The sequence below is a fragment of the Falco biarmicus genome, chromosome Z (assembly GCF_023638135.1).
Source record: "Falco biarmicus isolate bFalBia1 chromosome Z, bFalBia1.pri, whole genome shotgun sequence".
In the NCBI taxonomy this organism is placed as follows: domain Eukaryota; kingdom Metazoa; phylum Chordata; class Aves; order Falconiformes; family Falconidae; genus Falco; species Falco biarmicus.
This window is the reverse complement of record NC_079311.1, coordinates 71757021-71777444: the sequence shown is the minus strand read 5'-3', so window position 1 is coordinate 71777444 and position 20424 is coordinate 71757021. Positions and strand designations below refer to the sequence as shown.

The following is a 20424-nucleotide window of genomic DNA, read 5'->3' as shown; positions in this document are numbered from 1 at the left end:
GGAGAGCAGCTTGAGTCCCAACACAGAATTGAGGCTGTATGCAGACTTCATCTTGTGGAGGTCACCAGAGTATACTGCTGCAGAGTATACCTTTACAGAGGCTGTTTCACTAGTGCTTGCAAAAGCACAACTAGTACAGGTAGTATGTTCCTGCCCTTGTAATGGGGGCACCAGCTTATATTCAAGACCACCTTCAAGAGCCTGCGTGATTTTTTCAGAAGTAGGGACACCTGTTCTAGTCAGCGGAAAGCATTGCATTGCCAGCCATTGGCTTGTCACTTGTTGCAAATGCCTGGTTGGTTTTGATATTTGATGTGCCAGACTGGGTAGGTGTTGACAGGGTGTAGGAATGGTTTCTGTACTCCAGACAGGTCACTGTGTTTTCTTGACTGTTGCATTGAGGTAGCAGAACAAGGCAGAGCTGTGTGTCTGCATGTATAAAACAAACTTCAGTTTTGATTATTTCCCTTCCAGAAAACAAATGTGGTTATGTCAGAAAATGAATGCTTTAGTGTCAAGTTGTTAAGAGGTTAAATAATAATAAACAATAAACAATAGCAAGGCAGTGTGCAGACTCATTTGCTATTTGTCTCCTTTTTTTTGGTGTAATTTTTAAATGATAGTTTACTGTGTGTCCATATGTGTTAAGGAAAAGGGAGCAGTGGTTTGTTGGTTTGACTTTGTTTTATTTTATGAGGAAAACACAGATGTGCTTGAGGATTAAGTGAATGATCTGTAGTTGCTATTATTGGAAGAATATATATTTAAGTCATTGGTAAAGTACAGCTGTTAAAGATGACAAAATGAGGCAACGGTGGACCCTAAAAGTAAAGAACCATTATCAAGGAAACAAAGAGGGAAAAGACATCAAGGTAATAATGCTGGCAATGGGTTATTGATTGGATTTATTACAGTGTGTTTTATAATATGTGACAGAAAGGAGATGACACATTGTGATACACAAACCAACATTTTTCTTACGGTGAATGGTTAAAAGAGGTTAGGTGTTCCAGGGAAATTGAGGAGTGATGGCATCCAGGTAAGAAAATCAGAAACAGCTTTCATCGTGTTGAATTTAAGTTGCCAGTGGAACATTCACAAAGTGATGTCAAGATGAGCTAAGATGTTGAGCAGACAGAGAATGATGCATCTTTTCTTGGAAGGTAGTTTAATGGCATGAAAAGATGGGTAGTCATGGTTCTGAATAAGGTTCTTAAAACTATATTTTAGAGTGACAAGCTGAGTGACCAAGGGGATTGAGTAATAGTAAATAGCTAGTGAAACGGAGGCAGAGAGTATCACACACTGGAGGAATACTAAAGAAGGGAGCCAGCACGCAGAAGGTTTACTTCTATATCTCCAGTATCTTCAGGAGGTACTGGACCTCATAAAACAATGAAGAAGGGGAGCAGAAAATTGGGACTTTTTTTCCAAGGCTGGTTGGGGTAGTAGTGTTGTTGGATTTGTCAGGGATAAATCTGTTGAGACTCAGGAGGGGATTTAAGTGGGATTGACAAGGAATGAAGATGGAGGAGAAGGATGAAAAGGCCAAAGTGTGAAAAAGAGTAATGGAGAGAGAAAAGAAACCTGGAGCTATCTGGTGAAAACTGGATAATCCAAATGAGATTTTTTGAGATACAACTTTCACAAAGAGCAATCCATGTTATCTCCGTATGCTCTGAAGATACCACTGCTGATGGAGAATAAATACAAAGTTGCCAGGGACGAGTGTGAAATATTGTGCTGAAACAAAACTAGAAGGCTAGGGTGAGAAAATGGAAGGAATTTTTTTGTTGAATGGGGAAGATTTTTGTGCATGCTAGTGGTGAAACAGAATTGTAGTGAGGAGGGGGTGCTACAGATCGTCATAAAAAAGTGGGAAAAGGAAGTGAAAAGACAGTTTTGACGGAACATTAACAGTTGAGGAGAAGGCTAATTGCCAGAAAAAGATTCTGTACTCCTCAGAGACAAATTGGTGTGAAGATTCTGCAGCCTGTTTGAGGGAATCTTGGATATTAATTAGGACATTTTACATTACTATAGCTTTAATAATCAGATTATTATTTATATGAAATGAGACATAAGGGATTAAGTCATCTAAGGATGTTAATTCCAAACAAAGGAATTTTCTCATATTTAAGCAGTAATCTGGTTTTAGTATCTATTAAAAAAGAAAAGTAATTTCAGAAGTGATCCGTGTTTGAAATCTGTTCAGGAATCTCACTGTGGAATAGCCAGCCATATTTTTCTAAAAGATGTTACAAGTTTTTTCAGTCTACCTAATGATTAGGTACTTGACTACTGGTCTGTAGGCTAGCTTGGAAACTTGATACTACAGGGTGTTGTGCAGTGTGGGTGGATAAATGTACAGTGTTTTTTAAAGTGGAAACTTTCATTTTCAAGTCACTTAAATATTAGTGTCAGAAATCATATATAATTATACCAGAGCCTTATCTTGCAGAAACAGTGAAATCTTGGTTTGAAATTTAACTGACTTTACAAAGTATCTTTAATCATGAAAGATCATAAGCATTTTTTTGAGGTTGTAGTTGATGCTACCACAAAACCTGAACTCCAGAGTTATGTAAGACAGTATGTTGTTCTGACCTAAGTGCTGGATGAATTCAAATGCTCTATTTAGCTGTAATTTGTTGTATTTGAACAAAACCACATTTTGGCACAAGAGCTTTTAACAGCTGTATATTGTACACATGGAAACAGTGATTAACACTCTTAATATTTTACTTGTAAAAGCTGTACATTTGCTATCTGTAACTTGGGGTTTACAGATTCTGAAGCTAAGTGGGAACTTACTACTTTTCCCTGTGGAACACTGTGTTCAGTTAGTATAAACTACTTACAGGAAACAATTGTTGAAAATTTTTTTGCGCTTTGCCAGTGTTTTGGTTACAAATATGTAGGGTTTTTTATTTGCTTGCTTATTTAGCTAGCCAGTTGTATTAAAGAACTTTGAGGAAAAAAAGCAACATCAAAGAAGTAATCGTGAAACTGAGATAGGAATATTGCTCGAAGAGAAAGTTTGCTTGAGTTTCCGTTGTTTCCCCTGCCAGCTTCTTACTTTTACATCTTACTCATACATAACTCTGGAGCCTAATCCTGAAGTTGATGAACTCATCAGGTGAAATTCTGAGCTAAAGGTAATTGAAATTGAGGGTATTAGCATCTCTGTGTCTGGAAGATTAATAGCAGCATATCTTTGGTTATTAAAAAAATGCATATCCCCCCCCCCCCAGTCTGCAAGTGCCAGGTGACCTGTAACAGACGTTTTCTTTAACTTCTGAAAGCCAGCTTCTCTGAACAGCTTACTTTGCTGCATGATAATGGCATTTTTTCCTTTCCAGTGCTTTAAAAAAATTTTCAAATATGTTTAGTCCTTGAAAATCAGTGTTAAGTATATTGAGCTAATAGTCTCAGCCAGTTTATGCAACATTGTAAACCACTGAGGCTCTACGTTAAGAATGCTGATATTGTCACCAAAATACTTTGTGGCAAAATACCACTTACCCTTTTAAACTTCAGTTTTCCACCCAAATAAATAAAATCAAATCCTTTTTAAAAATCAAAATTAAAAAGATATTATTTTAATTAATAAGCAGAGAAAATGGAGCACAATGGCTCGCAATACATTTTTGTTGGAAAAATCAAATAATGTATAAGAAATAATAGCTCATTATATGTTACAGGAAGTTCAGTGAAAGTGACTCTTCATTTCTTACAGAAATAGACCCATCTTGTTGGAATATACATGTCCTAGCTCCTTTTTTGAACAAGTAAATTTATTATACAGCCATCTTAGATAACTTACTGCAAACTACACCTTTTTTGGCTCAAGTGTTACTGAACCAGAATTATTAGCTTTATGTGAATTTCTATATATTTTGGTTATATTTCACTATTCACACTGTATCTCTGTAAGATCAATAAAATGGGTCTTAAGCTGAACTTAACTGAAGACTGAAAGGATAAGAGAAATTACATTGAATTATGGTAGGAATAACTTTGCGGTAGTTGCTTTTTAAAGACATATAACTTCTTTATAATTTTTCTGTTTATATTTTTGCTTGTTTATTACCAAGAGGGAAAAGGGTACTTCTAATTGATATGAAGCATCTGATGTTTGCATAGGTGAATTTGAAGCAATCTGTGGACTTTCAGTGGGATTCCAGTATATCTTAACTAAACTTCTAATGAAATTTTTACAGAATAACATTGATCAAATGTCATTCTTTTCTGGAAGGCAAAGGAACCTCCAGCAGCTGGGCAAGTCTAAATGATTATTTGTGAAAAAGTCAAAATTATGGGGTTTTTTTGTTTGTTTGTTTACAGAAGCCATATTTATGATAGTAAAAAGGAAAATCATACTTTTGCTAGGTTAGCACAGTATGGGTTAGAGAAGTTATGAAAAGATACAAAGGAGCATGTCTTTTACATCTTCGTACAGTTTTCTCATGCAGTGTAAAAAATCCCCAAAGGAAGTCAACTGTGAATAGTTTCCAAAAGCTACTTTTATTAGTAATATTTATTGTTTTTGTGGCCAAGATAGATTATTTTTTCAAATGCAAAGTTTGATAGTGCAGCCAAACATTCAGCTGGGGTTTCATTTTCAAACCATTAGGCAAATATTTAGCAATGCTTTTAAGAAGCCATCTTTCTAAAACAGTTTCCTAAAATCTTTCTTGATGAATTAAACAAGAAATTGTTTCTGTTATTGTTCATATTCTTAGAAATTGAATGCTGTAAGTGGTGAATGAAACATGGGCAGATAAGAAAGACTTTCTTACCACTCTACAGCGGCTGAGAGACATCTCTAAGGCAAGCCAGCCTGCTTGCTTCCTATTTTTTTTTGTCTAAAACCATGTAGAGTCCATTGTATCAGGTGCTTGGCCTCATTGCCTTCTGTGTAAATGCTAAGAGATTTTTTTTCAGTTAAGTGCAATTTTATCAATTGCAATTAACGAAATGCTAAATCATTTTTCACCATGAGTGACTGTACTGCTGTATGGCTTCTCTCCTAAGCATGCTATTTTACATAACAGCCCAACTTTTTTGGCTATGCATTTCACACTTGTGTTTTTCTTTTTGTTCATACTTCCATGATAGAATGCATGATTTGTTGCAAGGGGTTGAAGATTTTATAAACTTCAAAAATAGTTACAGAGCTGTTATCTCTCTCCCCCCCCCCTCCTTCTTTTTCTGGTTATATAGGTTTTTCATCTCAATACAGTTGCTCAAGTAAAATTGCAGAGTATTAAAAAGAAAAACCACAACAAAAAAGCGCCAAGTCTCTTATCTGGTCAGTAATTGCAAATAACTAGGAAAACTTCTTTATGAAATGCATGTGAAAGATGATTGGACGGTATTGAACCACTGCTGTGTATGAGAGATAAAAAAATCCCAAAGACTTGCCTCCCTTAGAATATCATACCTCCAACCAGAAAAAGGTCTTAGTGGTCTTAGTTGTAACAGATGAGAATATAATGGGCATGTAGCACAGTTAAATACAATTGCCAATTAGATGTTCTGTTTATAGCAAATAAAGTTAGGTTACTGTATTCATAATTGGTTAATTAGGATTGAGAGAACGGGAAGAGTGTTTAAGGTCTGCTAATGATACATGTAGATGTCACTGAGCTAGAAAATCACAGAGGAGAGCAAATCCTATAACAGTGTAATCATGTAAATACTAAAACCTCAAATTTCACAAGTTAATCTTGTTTTGCATCAGTATGGTCATTACTGAAACAGCATCCAGTTCTGCACGACGGGAAGTGGTATTGAAGAGCTGTCACATAAATTGAAAGCCCAAGGATCATGTTCACAGAGACTTAAGGAAAGCATCTGATACAGTGTACAACTGCCTACTCGGGGAAAAAAACCCTGACAATTCCTGAATTCAGCTGGCATATGTAGAGCTGATAATTTGTAAGTGATATACTAAACCCAGAAAGTACAGTTATATTTCTTTTCTGGATTATAATTGAGAGGGAAGCATATATGCTTCCTTCAGTAGATATGACCAAAAGGGGGCTGGGAAAATAGCCACTTGGAGAGTGTCTGCTGCCCTGAGAACCTGTCTGTCTTGTCAGCTGTGATCACAGCTCCAAGATTGCTGTCTGTCTCTGGTGGGATCACTGGCAACAAAGACACAAACAGCAAGAAGGTTTCTGGTTTGTTTTCTTCTTGCAGCTTTGTAGCTCATGCCTTTGTCACCTTGAGACTGGCCTATGATAATATGTTATATTGGAAGGCTTTTATGTTTGTTAAAAATTATCATTTTTGCAGTTGAATGTCGTCAGTGTCAGCTAAGTTATTTTGCTGAGAGTATCTTAGTTGGGTGAAACCACCAGTTTAAATCTTAAATGGCCGTATATGGCTTGGGACTTGCCCGTCTGGCATCTCTGCCCAGCTAGTCCTGCCTGTCTGCCTCACATTTGAAACAAGCGTAAATCCTGATTTCCAGCTCTCTGAAGGAGTGTTGCAAACATTCCTTGATGTGAAAGCAGGGGAACAGCTGGTAGGTAAGCATGGGAGGCATCTCTAGAGCTGAGCTCCCCTGTTCACAATACACCTTTCTTGTGCTGGAGCAAACTGGAGTAGATTGCACATTGCTAGTGGCACACTCAGTGTTGGATAGAGTTCCTTTTGGTGTAGACACGATTGTGGTCGAATGGTTGACTGTATTCACACTAATAAATGAGCAAAATTTTGTTATGCATCTGCAGTACAGGGAAAGACTGATATAGCAGTCTTTGTGATCTCACTTTCCCCAAGGCCTTCCTTAATTTATTGCCTCTGCTTTTAAAAAGAATCTTGAAGATGTCAGGAACGAGAAGGAAAAAGAATGTCGTGGCTGGGACATTTGTTATTTCGTTAAAAGATGGTTGGGAAGCATTATAACCTTGGGAAAGCGTGGGCTTAACTGTGGAATATGGTATCCTAGAAACAATGTGGAAAGTTCCACAATTTCATTAGTTAAGCTTTTAGTTGTTTTTCTCAGGAAAAGCATCTCAGGTCCAAGGACGTGGCTTGGATTTGTGTGGTGAACAAAAGGACTAGTTCTGTCGTCGTCTTTTCTAAGAACATGTTTTATTTAGGATTCTGGAGAAGGAGAGCGGTTGTATGATGCAGAACTCTAACCATGAGGCTCTGTTGTTGGTCATTCATTTGTGATAAACACTTCATGTGGCCGATGTCATCACTTCCCATATTGGTCCTCTGCAGTCCACCCAGATTTTAAGGATATTCATTACTGATGCTCCAGTCATGTACACTACTTTTTTTTTTTTTTTTTTTGTAACCTCTTCCAAATCTTTTCTCTGGCTTCCTTTTATCCTCTGGTTCTCATCCCCTCTGTGAAGACTGCGGTGATATTGCAAACCTTGACATTTATCTGTTATCCTAGTTTTTTTGCTACATGCAATTGTGTCCTTTCTCACATGTGCTTTGTGTTTTCTGCCTGTCATCTCGTATTGCACACAAGTCAAGTCAGCTGTAACTGCTTAACAAAAATATATGTGCTAATACAAAGTTAGAAAGAAAGTGCTTACATTGCTGGAGTTACTTGCTAGAAAGCCTTCAAACAATTTGCAGAAGATAAGAGTGTGTTACTGCAGAATTTGCTGAAATAACCTTGAAAAAAAATTAAGGACTGATGAACTTGTGAGATTTTTTTTTTATAGTGTATGACTAGTACTCCATAATAGCAGGCACCTCAGAAACAAAAGGAGAGGGTTAATGAGGGAGAAATGTAGATACACTTTGCCCTAATTATTTGTGTATCTTTATCTAGTGTTACAGTGCTCTCTTCCTTCCCCTCCTGAATCAAATGTTTGAATTGTGTACGTTTATTATATTGTTTCATGTCTTTCCAGCAAGAAACATTCTGATAACAATTTTTTTTGCTAATGATTTGTTAGCAAGATTAGACATCTGTTAAAAATGTTCAGAGGCCAGAGGCCAAATACATTATTTTCTTTGAAAACTGCAATGAACATTTGCCGGTGTATGTAAAAACTCCTTGTTCAACCTTCTATCATTTTTAGAGCAACCTTCAATCATTTTAGAATATTTGATTTAGTATTACAATTCAGGGTTATATGCTTTGCTGAATAATATATGGAGGGCAGGCTTGCAGAGCTCAAAGTTAGGAAAACAATCTTTTCACTGGTAAACTGAGCAAATTTATTTTTAAAGACAAACAGAATTCCTGATGCAATCTTCCTGTCTCTTTCAGATGAGTCTTGTCTTACATGAAATCCTAAGGCATTGAAGCTGGATAGGGAGGTTGGGCTAAATTTTTTCTCATGTGTTCTTTTTTTGTGATTGAGGGGCAAATAATGTCTGAGTCTTAGATATCTGTATGTTGCTCCTTTTTTTTTTTTCATGGAACAGTTGAAAAAGGGTAAGAACTGGTTGAAGTATAGGTACTTCATTGAGAAGGCTCCGTAGTGGGTGATGTAATTAAGGTGAACTGTTTAATTCCTGAAAGATACAGTTTAGGTTTGATTAATGGTTTCATAAATTCATGCTAAATCAAATTAGCATATTTGACTATAGGAAAATAAGAAAACTGCTTAAATATTTTGTGATTTACCATCTATCTACATGTACATAGATGTTTGGGGTTTTTATGGGTAAAACACAAAAGAAAAGGCATTGGTTGGACCCCAAATATTTTTATTTATTTTAATGCAAATCAAAACAAAAGGAAGGAATTTCAGATTGATTGAGGATGAAATGAAAGAAAACAAAAAACCACCCTTGCGTTAAGTTGGACATCAAAATAAAAAACCTCTCATTTTAATACATGTATGTCAGTGTGACGTTGCCAGGGGGGCATGGGAGTATTGAGTAGACTAGTGTTGTGGAGCCCAAATGAAGTTTTTCTGATTTATTTGATATGGCTAAATACCACACTGCAATCTTTTAGTAATTTTTGAGGTGTTTTTGCAAGCGTCCATAGTATTTCTTAGGTAGAAAATACATCATGTTACTTGCTTGCTGGTGTTTAACAAATATTAGAGAAAATTTTCTGATAGCCAATTCACATTTTGTCCTTTATATGTTGCCACATAGTTGGAAAATTTTATGTAATAGGATGCATAAAGTATGTTTCTGAACACTTATAAACACCCCCACCACAGACATACATTTGTAAACTTCAGTCTGTTCATAGAGTTTCTTCAGGATACGCACAATAGGCTAGAAGTGGCAGTAATTTCGAAACAAGTACTATGGCTGAATGTAGGCTGTTACATTCTATCCCCCAATACTCCTTTGTTGAAGAGTCATTTGTGGACGGAACAGCTTCTGTGACTCCTCTCAAAACTCGACTAAATCAGCACACCAAAATAAACTTGCAATCGTCATTAATGTCATCACACAAAGATTCTTTAGCTTTTGGACCACATTTAGAACAAATATTTGAAAGGTTAAACAACATTAATTACTTTACTAGCTTGGATCTTTTGCATACAAAATAGCCTATTAAAAGAGTCTTAATAAGGTGCGTAGTCAAAAATTAGAAGATACGGTAACATGAGGACTCCTGTGCAAGCTTAATTCCATCCATATGTTTGCGTTTCAGGATCACATCCTCCTTTTTCATTCTGTAGAACTCTATCTCTTTTAATGTATAGATTGGAGAGTAATCACTAAGCAGCTGCTCAGTGTTTTGTCCTCTTACTGTTGAGGGTGTGATTCCAGATCTGACTTACTGCATGCTGTTCAAACTCTCCTCTGAAAATATATGCTTCTATGTGTATTTTTGCATTTTGTTCATCACTACGGTAAATAAAGGAATTTAAGGCCACTGATTTGTCTTTTCCCCCTCTGTATAAGGAATAGCGTATTTCAATCCTTGTTTTACAGGTGGAAAGCTGAGATACTGTTGCATAGGCAACCTTTACTTTTCGAATGCTTTATTTCACAGCTGTAGGAACTGGTTTTATGTTAGGAAAAGAGGGCAAATGAGAACTGTAATTTCCTAAGTGTTAAAAAGGAGTTAACCAAATTCCTTCATCTCTGTTGCTCTCTTTTTCTCATTTCTTCTGTTTTCCCTTACTGTTTATGAAAGGCATCTTGGTATCTTAGCTGAGAACTTTGGTTTGGTTGGGAAGAAGGAAAGCTTGATTTTACAAACGTGCTAAAATTTAATTTGAGGTTACTTCCTTTTTAATAGAATTCTTAGGGATTTTACTAAATAGCAACTAATAAGAAGTCAGCTCTATACAAGAACAAAACTTTAACCTGAAAGTAATTTCTGCCTCTCTCTAGGATTATTGGCAAAATAGAAATAATTAAAAATAAACAAACCTCCTTCCCCAACTGGAATTTTATTGCAGCTAAATGGAACACAAACCTCAGAATATTTGAACTTTATTGTATTATATAAGCCATGTATTTTGCCAAGGATTAAGTTTGGAAAAAGTAAGTTCTTACAATCCTTCTTTTAAGTCCTTTCCCCAAAGTATGTGTGTTGTATTTTTGTATTTTTTTCTAAGTATAAGCCTGCCTACAGGAGTGTTGAGAACTGTCTTAAAATGTTTTTTTTATCTTAACCAGGTGTAACTACCTTTATTCAGTGTTAGTCAGAGTTTTCCAATAGCGCTGATGATGTGTAAATGCGGACTGTGTAATTAAACCTATGAAAAAGTAAATTTTTTCATTCAAGCTATTATTGTGAAAGCCTATTCTGAAAGATGTATGACATTTTTTAAAAGGCTGTAGAAATATTTAGCGTATGTGCCTGCTAAAAATGCAGGGGGTTCTGTTTAAATTTAGGAATAGCCTCAGAGTACACAAAATGCTATAAAGCAATCTTCATCCCATCTTGAAACAAGAAAATTTTCTGATGTTTTATTTGTTTGACAAACAGGTACACACAAAGTTCCACTGCAGGCAAGCCCATGCTCCAGGCACTGACACTTCATGCTTGACATTTTCTTATGATGGTACTGTCCTTGCCAGCCGGGGAGGTAGGTGACTGAAAGAACCCTTTGATGTGTTCCATGTAAGGCAATTTTAAATTTACTAAGTTAAATGGTTTGGGAAACAAGCCATTTAAATCTTATCATCGTTAAAAGTAATTGGTTTTGATGTTGGTAAGATAGTAAAATCAGATACTAGTGATTTAAACCTGAAATGTTTCACAATTGACATGTTCTATTTTGATACACCATGCCATACTGTGTTCCTGAAAGCACATTTTAGAGCAATTAAGGAAAACTTTGCTGTTTATATTATACAGTTCCTGATCTGTCATCTTTTCTAGCATTAATAATATACCAAAAGGAAATCACTACCTTAAGTAAAAATAAAACAAGACCAGTTTCTTTACTTAGTTCTTTCTGGGAAGATTACTGCCCCTCAGTAACAGTATCTCGGTTCTGGAGTTAGTAATTCTTCAAGCAGCTTTCTTATGCAATGTCTGTTTCTGTTCTAATTGGAATTTTTATCTAACTTACATTACAAACATCAAGAGGTGATGACTGGAAGTGAGTGGCCAAGATGTGCTGGAATGGCAAAAAAATTTGAGATGTCTACACGACAGGAAAAAAACACTTGTGTTTTTAAACTTCAGATAAACTTTTATTAAAAAGTCTTAGATAACAGAACAAGTCTGGAGAAGGCAGATACATTTGAAAACACACTGACTCCAGTATTGAGTGTATGGGATAGGATGATGTCTGCCTGAAACAGCTTTTCTTACAGAGATTTGTCTACCCAATATTTTGCAGGCAGGTGCAAGCACACAATCCAAGCTGTTGGATGGAAACCAGCTGTAACCAGAAGCCTATATGCATAATGTGTATGCATTAGCATGGCCCCAAGGCCAAATAAACAGGCTGAGGGAGAGGAGGTATATGTTAATGTCAGCTAACATTGTGCCTAACATATGTACAGGACATCTGGTCAGTTTAGTAGATAGACAAAATGAGATCATGTATACAAAATACCAGGATAGAGGTATTCATAGATGGCAGAAGCTCTGAAGCAGGGGATATACTTCCAGGCTAAGGGCTGTAGCTTGCAAATGCTTTGTGTCCTCCCCCTGATGAGTAGAATGACACTGGTGGCTTTTACAGCAATACGCAGCTGCTGTTGGATGCTGCCTCTCCAGTTATTTTGTATGTCTTGCTACATTTCTAAGATTCCAAATATTTTGTTCCCCAGATCACATCTTTCAGAGTAAGATGATGGTAGTCTTGTCCTTGACAGCGCTAGGCTTACTAGGGCAAGCTAATGGCACTTGGATTGTTTTTTAATTACTGTTCAGGTTCTGGGGTCCAGAGTTCTATTGGAGAGTTCATTGTACTCATCATGAATGAGCATTAAGGGGTTGAGGTAAAAACTCTTAACCTTGCTGGTCCTTACTGAACCAGACATTTACTGTGTCAGAACCTTCTCCTGCTTGGAAAATAGGTGAACTATCTGTCTTTCTGTTGTGGGCTAAGTGAAATGCCGCATCTGTCTGCCAGTGGTGTTGCCCCTGAAAAACTCACCCAGACATACTTTATAAGATTTAAAGGGAAACCTCCGTGTGCTTTTAAATATCAACAGCAAACAAGGTTAGTACTTACATGAGGAATATTGACTAGTGCTATCTTGAAACCTCCATTTATGTAAATTCTCTTATGTTTCACATTTATGAATATAGATCACAGAAATAACCTTTGCTTATTTTCATTGCGTATGGCACTTGTGGTTGCCTGCTCTTCCTCATCTGTCTCCATATTTTGTGTTGTGTTGTGTTTAACAAACTTTCACTTCTGTTTTATCTATCACACTGTGCTCTAAGCTATATAAAATGTAGATTGATTGTTTGCAGAATGTAAGACTGTACAGAAATTTGGCCCTTTAGTGTGGATAAAAATGCTACCTTTGTCAGTGTATTAAAAGAAAAAAAAAAGCTCTGTGTGTGCTGTGCTAGAGAATAAGGAGGATTCATACCTTATTTTGACTTGTTTGGTTAGTGCTTTAATAGGAGTATTGCTTTGGATCTGTACCAACAAAAGCAGATGTGGATCTAGAATTCATAGATTAACACACCTGCCAAGTGCTGAGGATCAAAGAGCTGATAGTTGTTTGGGGCATGGGGACTTTTCATTGAATGAAAGCCTAATGGATTCTCCTGCATCTGATGTAGGTTCTTTGTTGGATATGAGAGAGATGAGGCAGGGCTCAGCTGTAAGCACAGGGGAAAATGAAAAGTGAAAGACCTTTTTTATGTGAGTTCCCAGTCTTACTCTTCTTGGGTATTAGGTAGTAACTTGACAGAAACTTAAGAAAGTGATATTTTTGCATACTTGTAACCATAAAAGTAACTTTTTCTAAAATACAGTGAAGATAGTATTTGGGGAATGTTTTCTTTGTTTAACAGTGAAGAGGTAAGCATTATGACTGGACTTGGGTTCTGTTACAAAAACCTAAAAAAGCTTTTTTTGACTCTTGGTACGTACAGAATTTATGGAGTTAGGTTTTGCCATAATATGAAGCAATTACTTCATTAATTCCATGGCTCTCATGACAACTAGTAGTTTGATAGTTCATTTATTTTCTGTGGTATGAAGTGTGCAGACTCAGTGTCATTGTAATCAGTAAACTTATATAGAAAAATTAGATAGCTTATGCAGATGTATGCTTTCTTTTGATTTCAAGAGGCTTTTTTTGTGCGTTTTCTACTTTTAGTTGTATTTATCTTCTCACAATGCTCTTGAGGAAAAATAAAACGGTTAATTTTGAATTTGTTTTACAAAGTAGAAACACCTTGTGTACCATTTCCTGTTTACTCAAGGATTATGCAGCAGCATGTATAGTCACTTTCTATTTTGTGTAGAGTAATAATATATTGCTCTTTACGGTAAATATAAACATTAGCATTTCAAAGATCAAGTGGTTTTACATCTCAGGAGCTGAATGCTGATGTTAATTTCAAACAATGCCAAAAAAGCATTAATTAAAGTGAAACATGGTGGGATAACTCTCATGACTGGAGTGCTGCAAGGTCTGGCTACAAACTCTTCAGAAGGGACAGGCAAAAGGAACAAGAGGCAGTGGGGTAGCCCTGTGTGTCGGGGAGTGTTTTTACTGCCTAGAGCTGAATGATGGTGACAGTACGGTTGAGTGTTTATGGGTAAGAATTAAGGGGAAGGCCAAAAAGGCAGATGTTGTGGAGGGTGTCTATTATAGACCACACAACCAGGATGAAGAGACAGACAAAACATTCTACAAGCAGCTGGGAGAAGTCTCAAGATCACTAGCCCATGTCCTCATGGGGGACTTCAACCTATGACGTCTGCTGGAAATACAGCACAGCAGAGACGAAACAGTCTGGAGGATCCTGGAGGGTGTGGAAGAGACCTTCCTGACACAGCTGGTCAGTGAGCCAGCCAGGGGAGATGCCCTGCTGGGTCTGCTGGTTACAAACAGGGAAGGACTGGTGGGTGAAGTGGTGGTCAGAGGATGTCTTGGGCATGGAGATCATGAAATGACAGAACTTTCAGTTCTTTGAGAAGTAAGGAGGGGGTCAGCAGAAGTGCTGCCTTGGACTTCTGGAGGGCCGAAGTCTTTGGCCTGTTTAGGAGGCTGGTTGACAGAGCCCCTTGGGAGACAGTTCTGAAGGGCCAAGGGGTCCAGGAGGGCTGGGCGGTCTTCCAGAAGGAAGTCCTAAAGGCTCAGGAGCAGCCTGTCCCCATGTGCCAAAAGATAAACCAGGAGGAAAGACCAGCCTGGCTGAGCAGAGAGCTTTAGCTGGAACTCAGGGGGAAAAAGCAGAGTTTTCCACCTTTGGAAGAAGGGGCAGGCAACGCCGGAGGGCTATAGCGGTGTCGTGAGGTTATGCAGGGGGAAGGTGGAGAGGAGAAAGCCCAGCTAGAACTCAGGCTGGCCACTGCTGTAAAAGATGACAAAAAAGAGTTTTTATGATTATAGTAGAAACAGAAGGGGGGCCAAGGATAATCTCCATCCTTTATTGGATGCCATAGGGGGAACACTGCCACAAAGGATGAGGAAAAGGCTGAGGTGCTTAATGCTTTTTTGCCTCGGTCTTTTACAGCAAGCCCAGCTTCCCTCTGGGTACTGAGCCCCTGAGCTGGAAGACAGGGTGAGGAGGAGCAGAATGAAGTCCCCACAGTCCAGGAGGAAACGGTCAGTGACCTGCTGCTCCACTGAGACACACCAGTCTGTGGGGCTGGATGGGATCCACCCGAGGGCACTGAGGGAGCTGGTGGGGCCAAGCCACGCTCCATCATATATCAACAGTGCTGGCTAAGTGAGGAGGTCTCAGAAGACTGGAGGTCAGCCAACGTGACACCAGTCTTGTAGGTACAAGAAGGGCAGGAAGGAGGATCCAGGCAGCTACAGGCCTGCCAGCCTGACCTCGGTGCCAGGGAAGGTTATGGAGCACATCATCCTGGCTGCCATCCCGTGGCACATGCAGGACAACCAGGGGATCAGGCCCAGCCAGCATGGGGTTATGAAAGGCGGATGGACCTGATCTCCTTCTACAAGACGATGACCCACCAAGTGGATGAGGGAAAGGCTGTGGATGTTGTCTACCTGGATGTTAGTAAAGCCTTTGACACCATCTCCCACAGCATCCTCCTGGAGACACGGCCTGCTCGTGGCTTGGGTGGGTGTGCTCTGTGCTGGGTTAAGAGCCGGCTGAGTCCAGAGCGTGGTGGGGAATGGAGTTACATCCAGCTGGTGGCCAGGGCCCAGTATTGGGGCCAGTCCTGTTTCATATCTTTACCAACGATCTGGGTGAGGGGACCGAGTGCCCCCTCAGTGAGTTCACAGGTGACCCCCAGCTGGGGGGAGCGTTGATCTGCGGGAGGGCAGGAGGCTCTGCAGGGGGGTCTGGGCAGGCTGGAGCGATGGGCCCAGGCCAGTTGTGTGAGGTTCAACCAGGCTGAGTGCCGGGTCCTGCCCGTGGGTCACACCAGCCCCCGCAGTGCTGCGGGCTGGGGGCAGGGGGCTGGGAACTGCCTGGGGGGAAAGGGCCTGGGGGGGCTGGTCGGCAGCCGGCTGGGCATGAGCCCCCCGTGTGCCCAGGTGGCCAAGGAGGCCAGCAGCATCCTGGCTGGTGCCGGGAACAGCGTGGCCAGCAGGGCCAGGGCAGTGCTGTCCCCCTGCACTGGGCACTGGCGAGGCCGCCCCTCGACTCCTGTGTTCAGGTTGGGCCCCTCACTGCCAGGGGGACGCGGAGGGGCTGCAGCGTGTCCAGAGACGGGCAGGGGGCTGGTGCCGGGGCTGGGGCACAAGGCTGGTGGGGAGCGGCTGGGGGAACTGGGGGGGGTCAGCCTGGAGAGGAGGCGGCTCGGGGGCACCTTGTGGCTCCCTGCAGCTGCCTGACAGGAGGGTGTAGGCAGGGGGGTCGGTCTCTTCTCCCAGGTGACAAGTGACAGGGCAAGAGGAGACGGCCTCAAGTTATGTCAGGGGAGGTTTAGACTAGACATTAGGAAATACTCTGTCATAGAAAGGGGTGGTCAAGCACTGGAACAGGCTGCTCAGGTATGTGGTAGAATCACCATCCCTGGAAGTATTTTAAAAATGTGTAGATGTGGTGCTTAGTGACATGTTTTAGTGATGGACTTGGTAGTCTTGGGTTAACAATTGGACCTAATGATCTCAAAGGTCTTTTCCAAGCTAAATGGTTCTGTGATTAGCTTTAATAGGCATAGTCAACTATGTGTAGCATTGGGAGCTGAAGGGGAGTTCTCAAAGTACCTTTCTTCCAGTATCCTTCACTTCCATATGTTCAAGGAAGGTGATGCCCTTAAATATTTGGCCAGGCTGGTATGGGTGCACGTGGTGATGAGAGCTCTTCCAAGCCTAAGAGTAGAATCCCCAGTTTGTAACTTCCCTCCCAAGGCCTTTGGCTCAGTGTGAGTGTGGTCCCAACCTATGGTGCCTCCAAAGGTCATTCTTTAGCTGTTGCTGCTCCTCTTGCAGATCCACTGCAGAATGCAGAAGCATATAAATTGTTCTCTCAGGTGCCTTTTCTCACAGAAAGTAGTGATGGTAGGTAGTAGAAGCTTCGCAGAAAGTATTAGATTTCATAAACGTATTCTGGTGCTTACTCGTGGTAAGCCTTTTTATACTGTGCCATTGCTATGTTGTATTTTCTTTTTTAAATTCTCAATTCCTATGTTTCTTTGCATTCACTAGCGATCTTTGTGAATTTCTGTGCTTGAGCTTTGCTTTCATGACAGGACTTCCTCTTTAAAATAGGAGCTTCCTGCGGTGTGTTGCTGACTAGGTTTTTTGAGCGTCTGGCAGGACTTCTGCTTCTTTGGGGGCTATTTGCGTCCATGTACTTGTCTATTGAAAAGAAAAAAAATTAGATAAAGTCTTTGTAGTATCAGTGCATTTGCCTTATTTTGAATAAAAACTTTGAAAATGCCTATTCTGGCTCACCAAAGACTTTTTCTAGGACCTAATTGTTACTTCTTGATAAATCCTGTGCTCCAGTATCATTGGCATAATGGTGTCTGACCTGATAGTATCAGACTAGAGCCTGTTCATTGGTATTCTTTTAAAATGGTGAAGAATAGAGTTTGAAATGCTACTAAAAATACTATAAAAGCTTTAAATAATCGTGCCATGCTTTGGAGAAGTCTGCCATCAAGAAAAATACTGAGTGATTTTAGTGGCCTATTTTGAATGCTTCATTCTGAGCTGCACAACTTCTGTTTATATGTTTTTGTTTAACTATTTTTGTCCATGTATGAAGTAATTAAAAATAGATCAGTATTGTTATAGCTTTTGTAAAGAAGCCTCTTAAGCATTGATGGAAGGATGCTACTGGAAAAAATCCCTGATGTTGTGGAAAGTTAATGTGTCTGTTTTCTTAGTGACAGTGGTTTCAACTCCAAACACAGATTAGATTCAGGAACCAATATCATATTTGAAATACAGAAATTTAATTAGAAAAAGTGAATTTGGTCAAAAACTTAAGGATGATAAGTGTTTCACAGTGTTGGAGAAGTCATTCCACTATCATTTCTCCCTTTCCAAATACATAACCATCTATTTCTGCACAATGTAAGACAGTGTTGATTTGAAATCAACCACAACTTTTTGAGTCCTTCTAGAGTATTCTTACTTTTTAAACCACCATATTACATTTTTTTATTGGCAGAAGAGCTATAGCTGAATGTCTGCATCTCCTGCTAAAGCCTGGCAGGACTACAGCTTGAAGATCACGTCAAGGCTCGTTCCACTGGGAACAGAACAGCCTTGGCTGCTAGCCTTAGATATGTCCCTATCTAGGAGATTTGCAGAGTGGCCAAATGGTATCCTTTGCACACATTTATAGAGGGCTGGTGCTTTAGATGCAACATCTCACCGGTAAGTGTTTTTTGTTAGGGTTGGGAGAGAAAAGAGAGGGTTCATATTGCAAGACCAAATGCTTTGAAGTGATTGGGATGGAGTCTACTGGGAAACAATAGGAAAACGGATATTCCCAAAATAGGGACTCAGTATTTTTCTTCCTTGTCACTTTTAGCTTCCCAATGAACAGAAATATACTCTGCTGTAGACATCATTTATCCACTTCTTTAAAATATTTTGTACTACAGAGTTATCCTGGTCTTTAATATAAACATACATGATGTACGAGGCCACACACTACTGCTTTTCCTGTAAAGGGTATTGCTGACCTTGATTTCTTTTGTTACAGCATGTTACTTTTTTTTTTCTTTTAAGCATTTTATTTCCAAGGCCTCCTTTAAGCTCTTGATCTCAAAGGACAGAATACTTCTAGACAGCAAAATTTGCTTCCCTGTAAGGTTTATGCTTTGGAAAGGAAGCAGGTCTGTAGATTACCAGTCGCTTGCCTACTTTTCCTCCTAGGTCAGGAGGATTTTGTAATTTTTTTGTCTGAAATTAATCTCTGGATATATTTAGAGAGAGAATTGTTGTTTAAAAGTCCTTCTTTTCACCCTTGAAAGCACTGAGGAACTAATGTCAAATGCAAGGAGATGTCTAGGTGCCTGAGTGAGGTGCTTCAAAGCTCAAATTCTGTAGTTTGTCTCATGCTGGAAATGCGTATCCCAAGGGATGATCAGCAGAGATGTAGATCTCTCCAGGAATAACTAATGAATCATCCCCCTCCCCTCTCTGCTTCTCACTTTGTTAAAATGTCATAACTTTTCAGAAAGGAATAAACAGCCTGACTTTTACTGGCCTGCAGTCATACCGTGTTTATCAAACACAGACAAGAATTGCTATAAATACCTTGCTGTAACCTTGATTTTGGCTTTTATGGCCAAAGGTGGTGTGGAGGGCTGTGAAATAGTTTTGTTATAGCAAGTGTGGGTTCCGTTGCTTCCCTTCTCCCTCTTCCCCAAGGATTTCTGTCTCATTCCAGGGCCTGTTCTCTGTACTGAGACTACAGTTTGTTGCTGTTTGCCTGCTGAGGAAGGGGGAAAACTTCATGTGCCTTCCATTCTTCCTGATCGTTTTTTTCAGGGCAGGTAGAAATCAGACACATAAAACTTGTATAGTTTTTGATCTAGATCATCCATGGTAACATTTTAATTTCTTAAACATTCAATTTACGCTTAGTAGCAAAGCACGGATGCTCACAAACACAGAATAAATAAGTGTTTGGGGAATCGGATTTTACTGTGCATAACTGTTTTTTGGTAGGAGGGGTTGCCATGATGGAGCTGAGCTATGAAGGAGATGTTTCTGATCTATTGGAACGTGGCATGTGGAACTTGAATCCTTGTACTTTCATAGTTAGTTAGAGCCAAAAAGCTTCCAAACCATCACTGCTTTGAATGCTTCTGCCATATAATTCTGCTCTTTTTGTGTCTGAATTGGAGGATGAAATTTTCTGCGCATGTCTAAATTCTTGAGTTAAATTCATTATTGCTAAATTTTGTCCCTTTTGTGTTATAGGAGATGATACTTTGAAGATATGGGATATTAGACAATTTAAAAAGCCTCTTAATTCAGCAGAAAGACTGCCCAGCTTCTTTCCAATGTAAGTCCTCTTTAAATTTATTCCAGCTATAGAAACAGCAGTAGTTATGCTGAGCGGGAGTCTGCCGAAGTTCTCCTCAGTTCTCACTAGGTCCACTACTGTGCAGAAAGGACTGCGCAGGGAGGACTGTGCAATGACAATTCATGGCTATTTTAGGATTCCTCATTGCTTTAAAAAATGTCATATTTTTTGTGATAATTCATAGCTACCTTTGCTTGGGTTTTATGCATTTTTCAGTCTCATGTGTCTTATGTCCAAGTAGATTAGCAACTTTTCAGGAGGAGGCCAGTTTGTTGCCTTATGTTTTTATAATGAGATATATAAGGAATCCTCATTCTTACTTGGTCTATGATTAATAAAAGCTGTATTGAAAAGTAGATGTAACATGAAGGTGCATGGTATGAATTCAA

At 39.4% G+C, this 20424-nt stretch overlaps 1 protein-coding gene across 1 annotated transcript in view; it reads left to right on the top strand.

Moving 5' to 3' along the window:
• WDR70 (WD repeat domain 70) overlaps nt 1-20424 on the top strand; it is a 136298-nt gene that overhangs the window by 88044 nt on the left and 27830 nt on the right. The window contains exons 11-12 of the mRNA XM_056324158.1: nt 10898-10997; nt 19930-20014. Of these exons, the coding sequence (XP_056180133.1) occupies nt 10898-10997; nt 19930-20014 (185 nt within the window). The remainder of the gene's footprint in view (nt 1-10897; nt 10998-19929; nt 20015-20424) is intronic.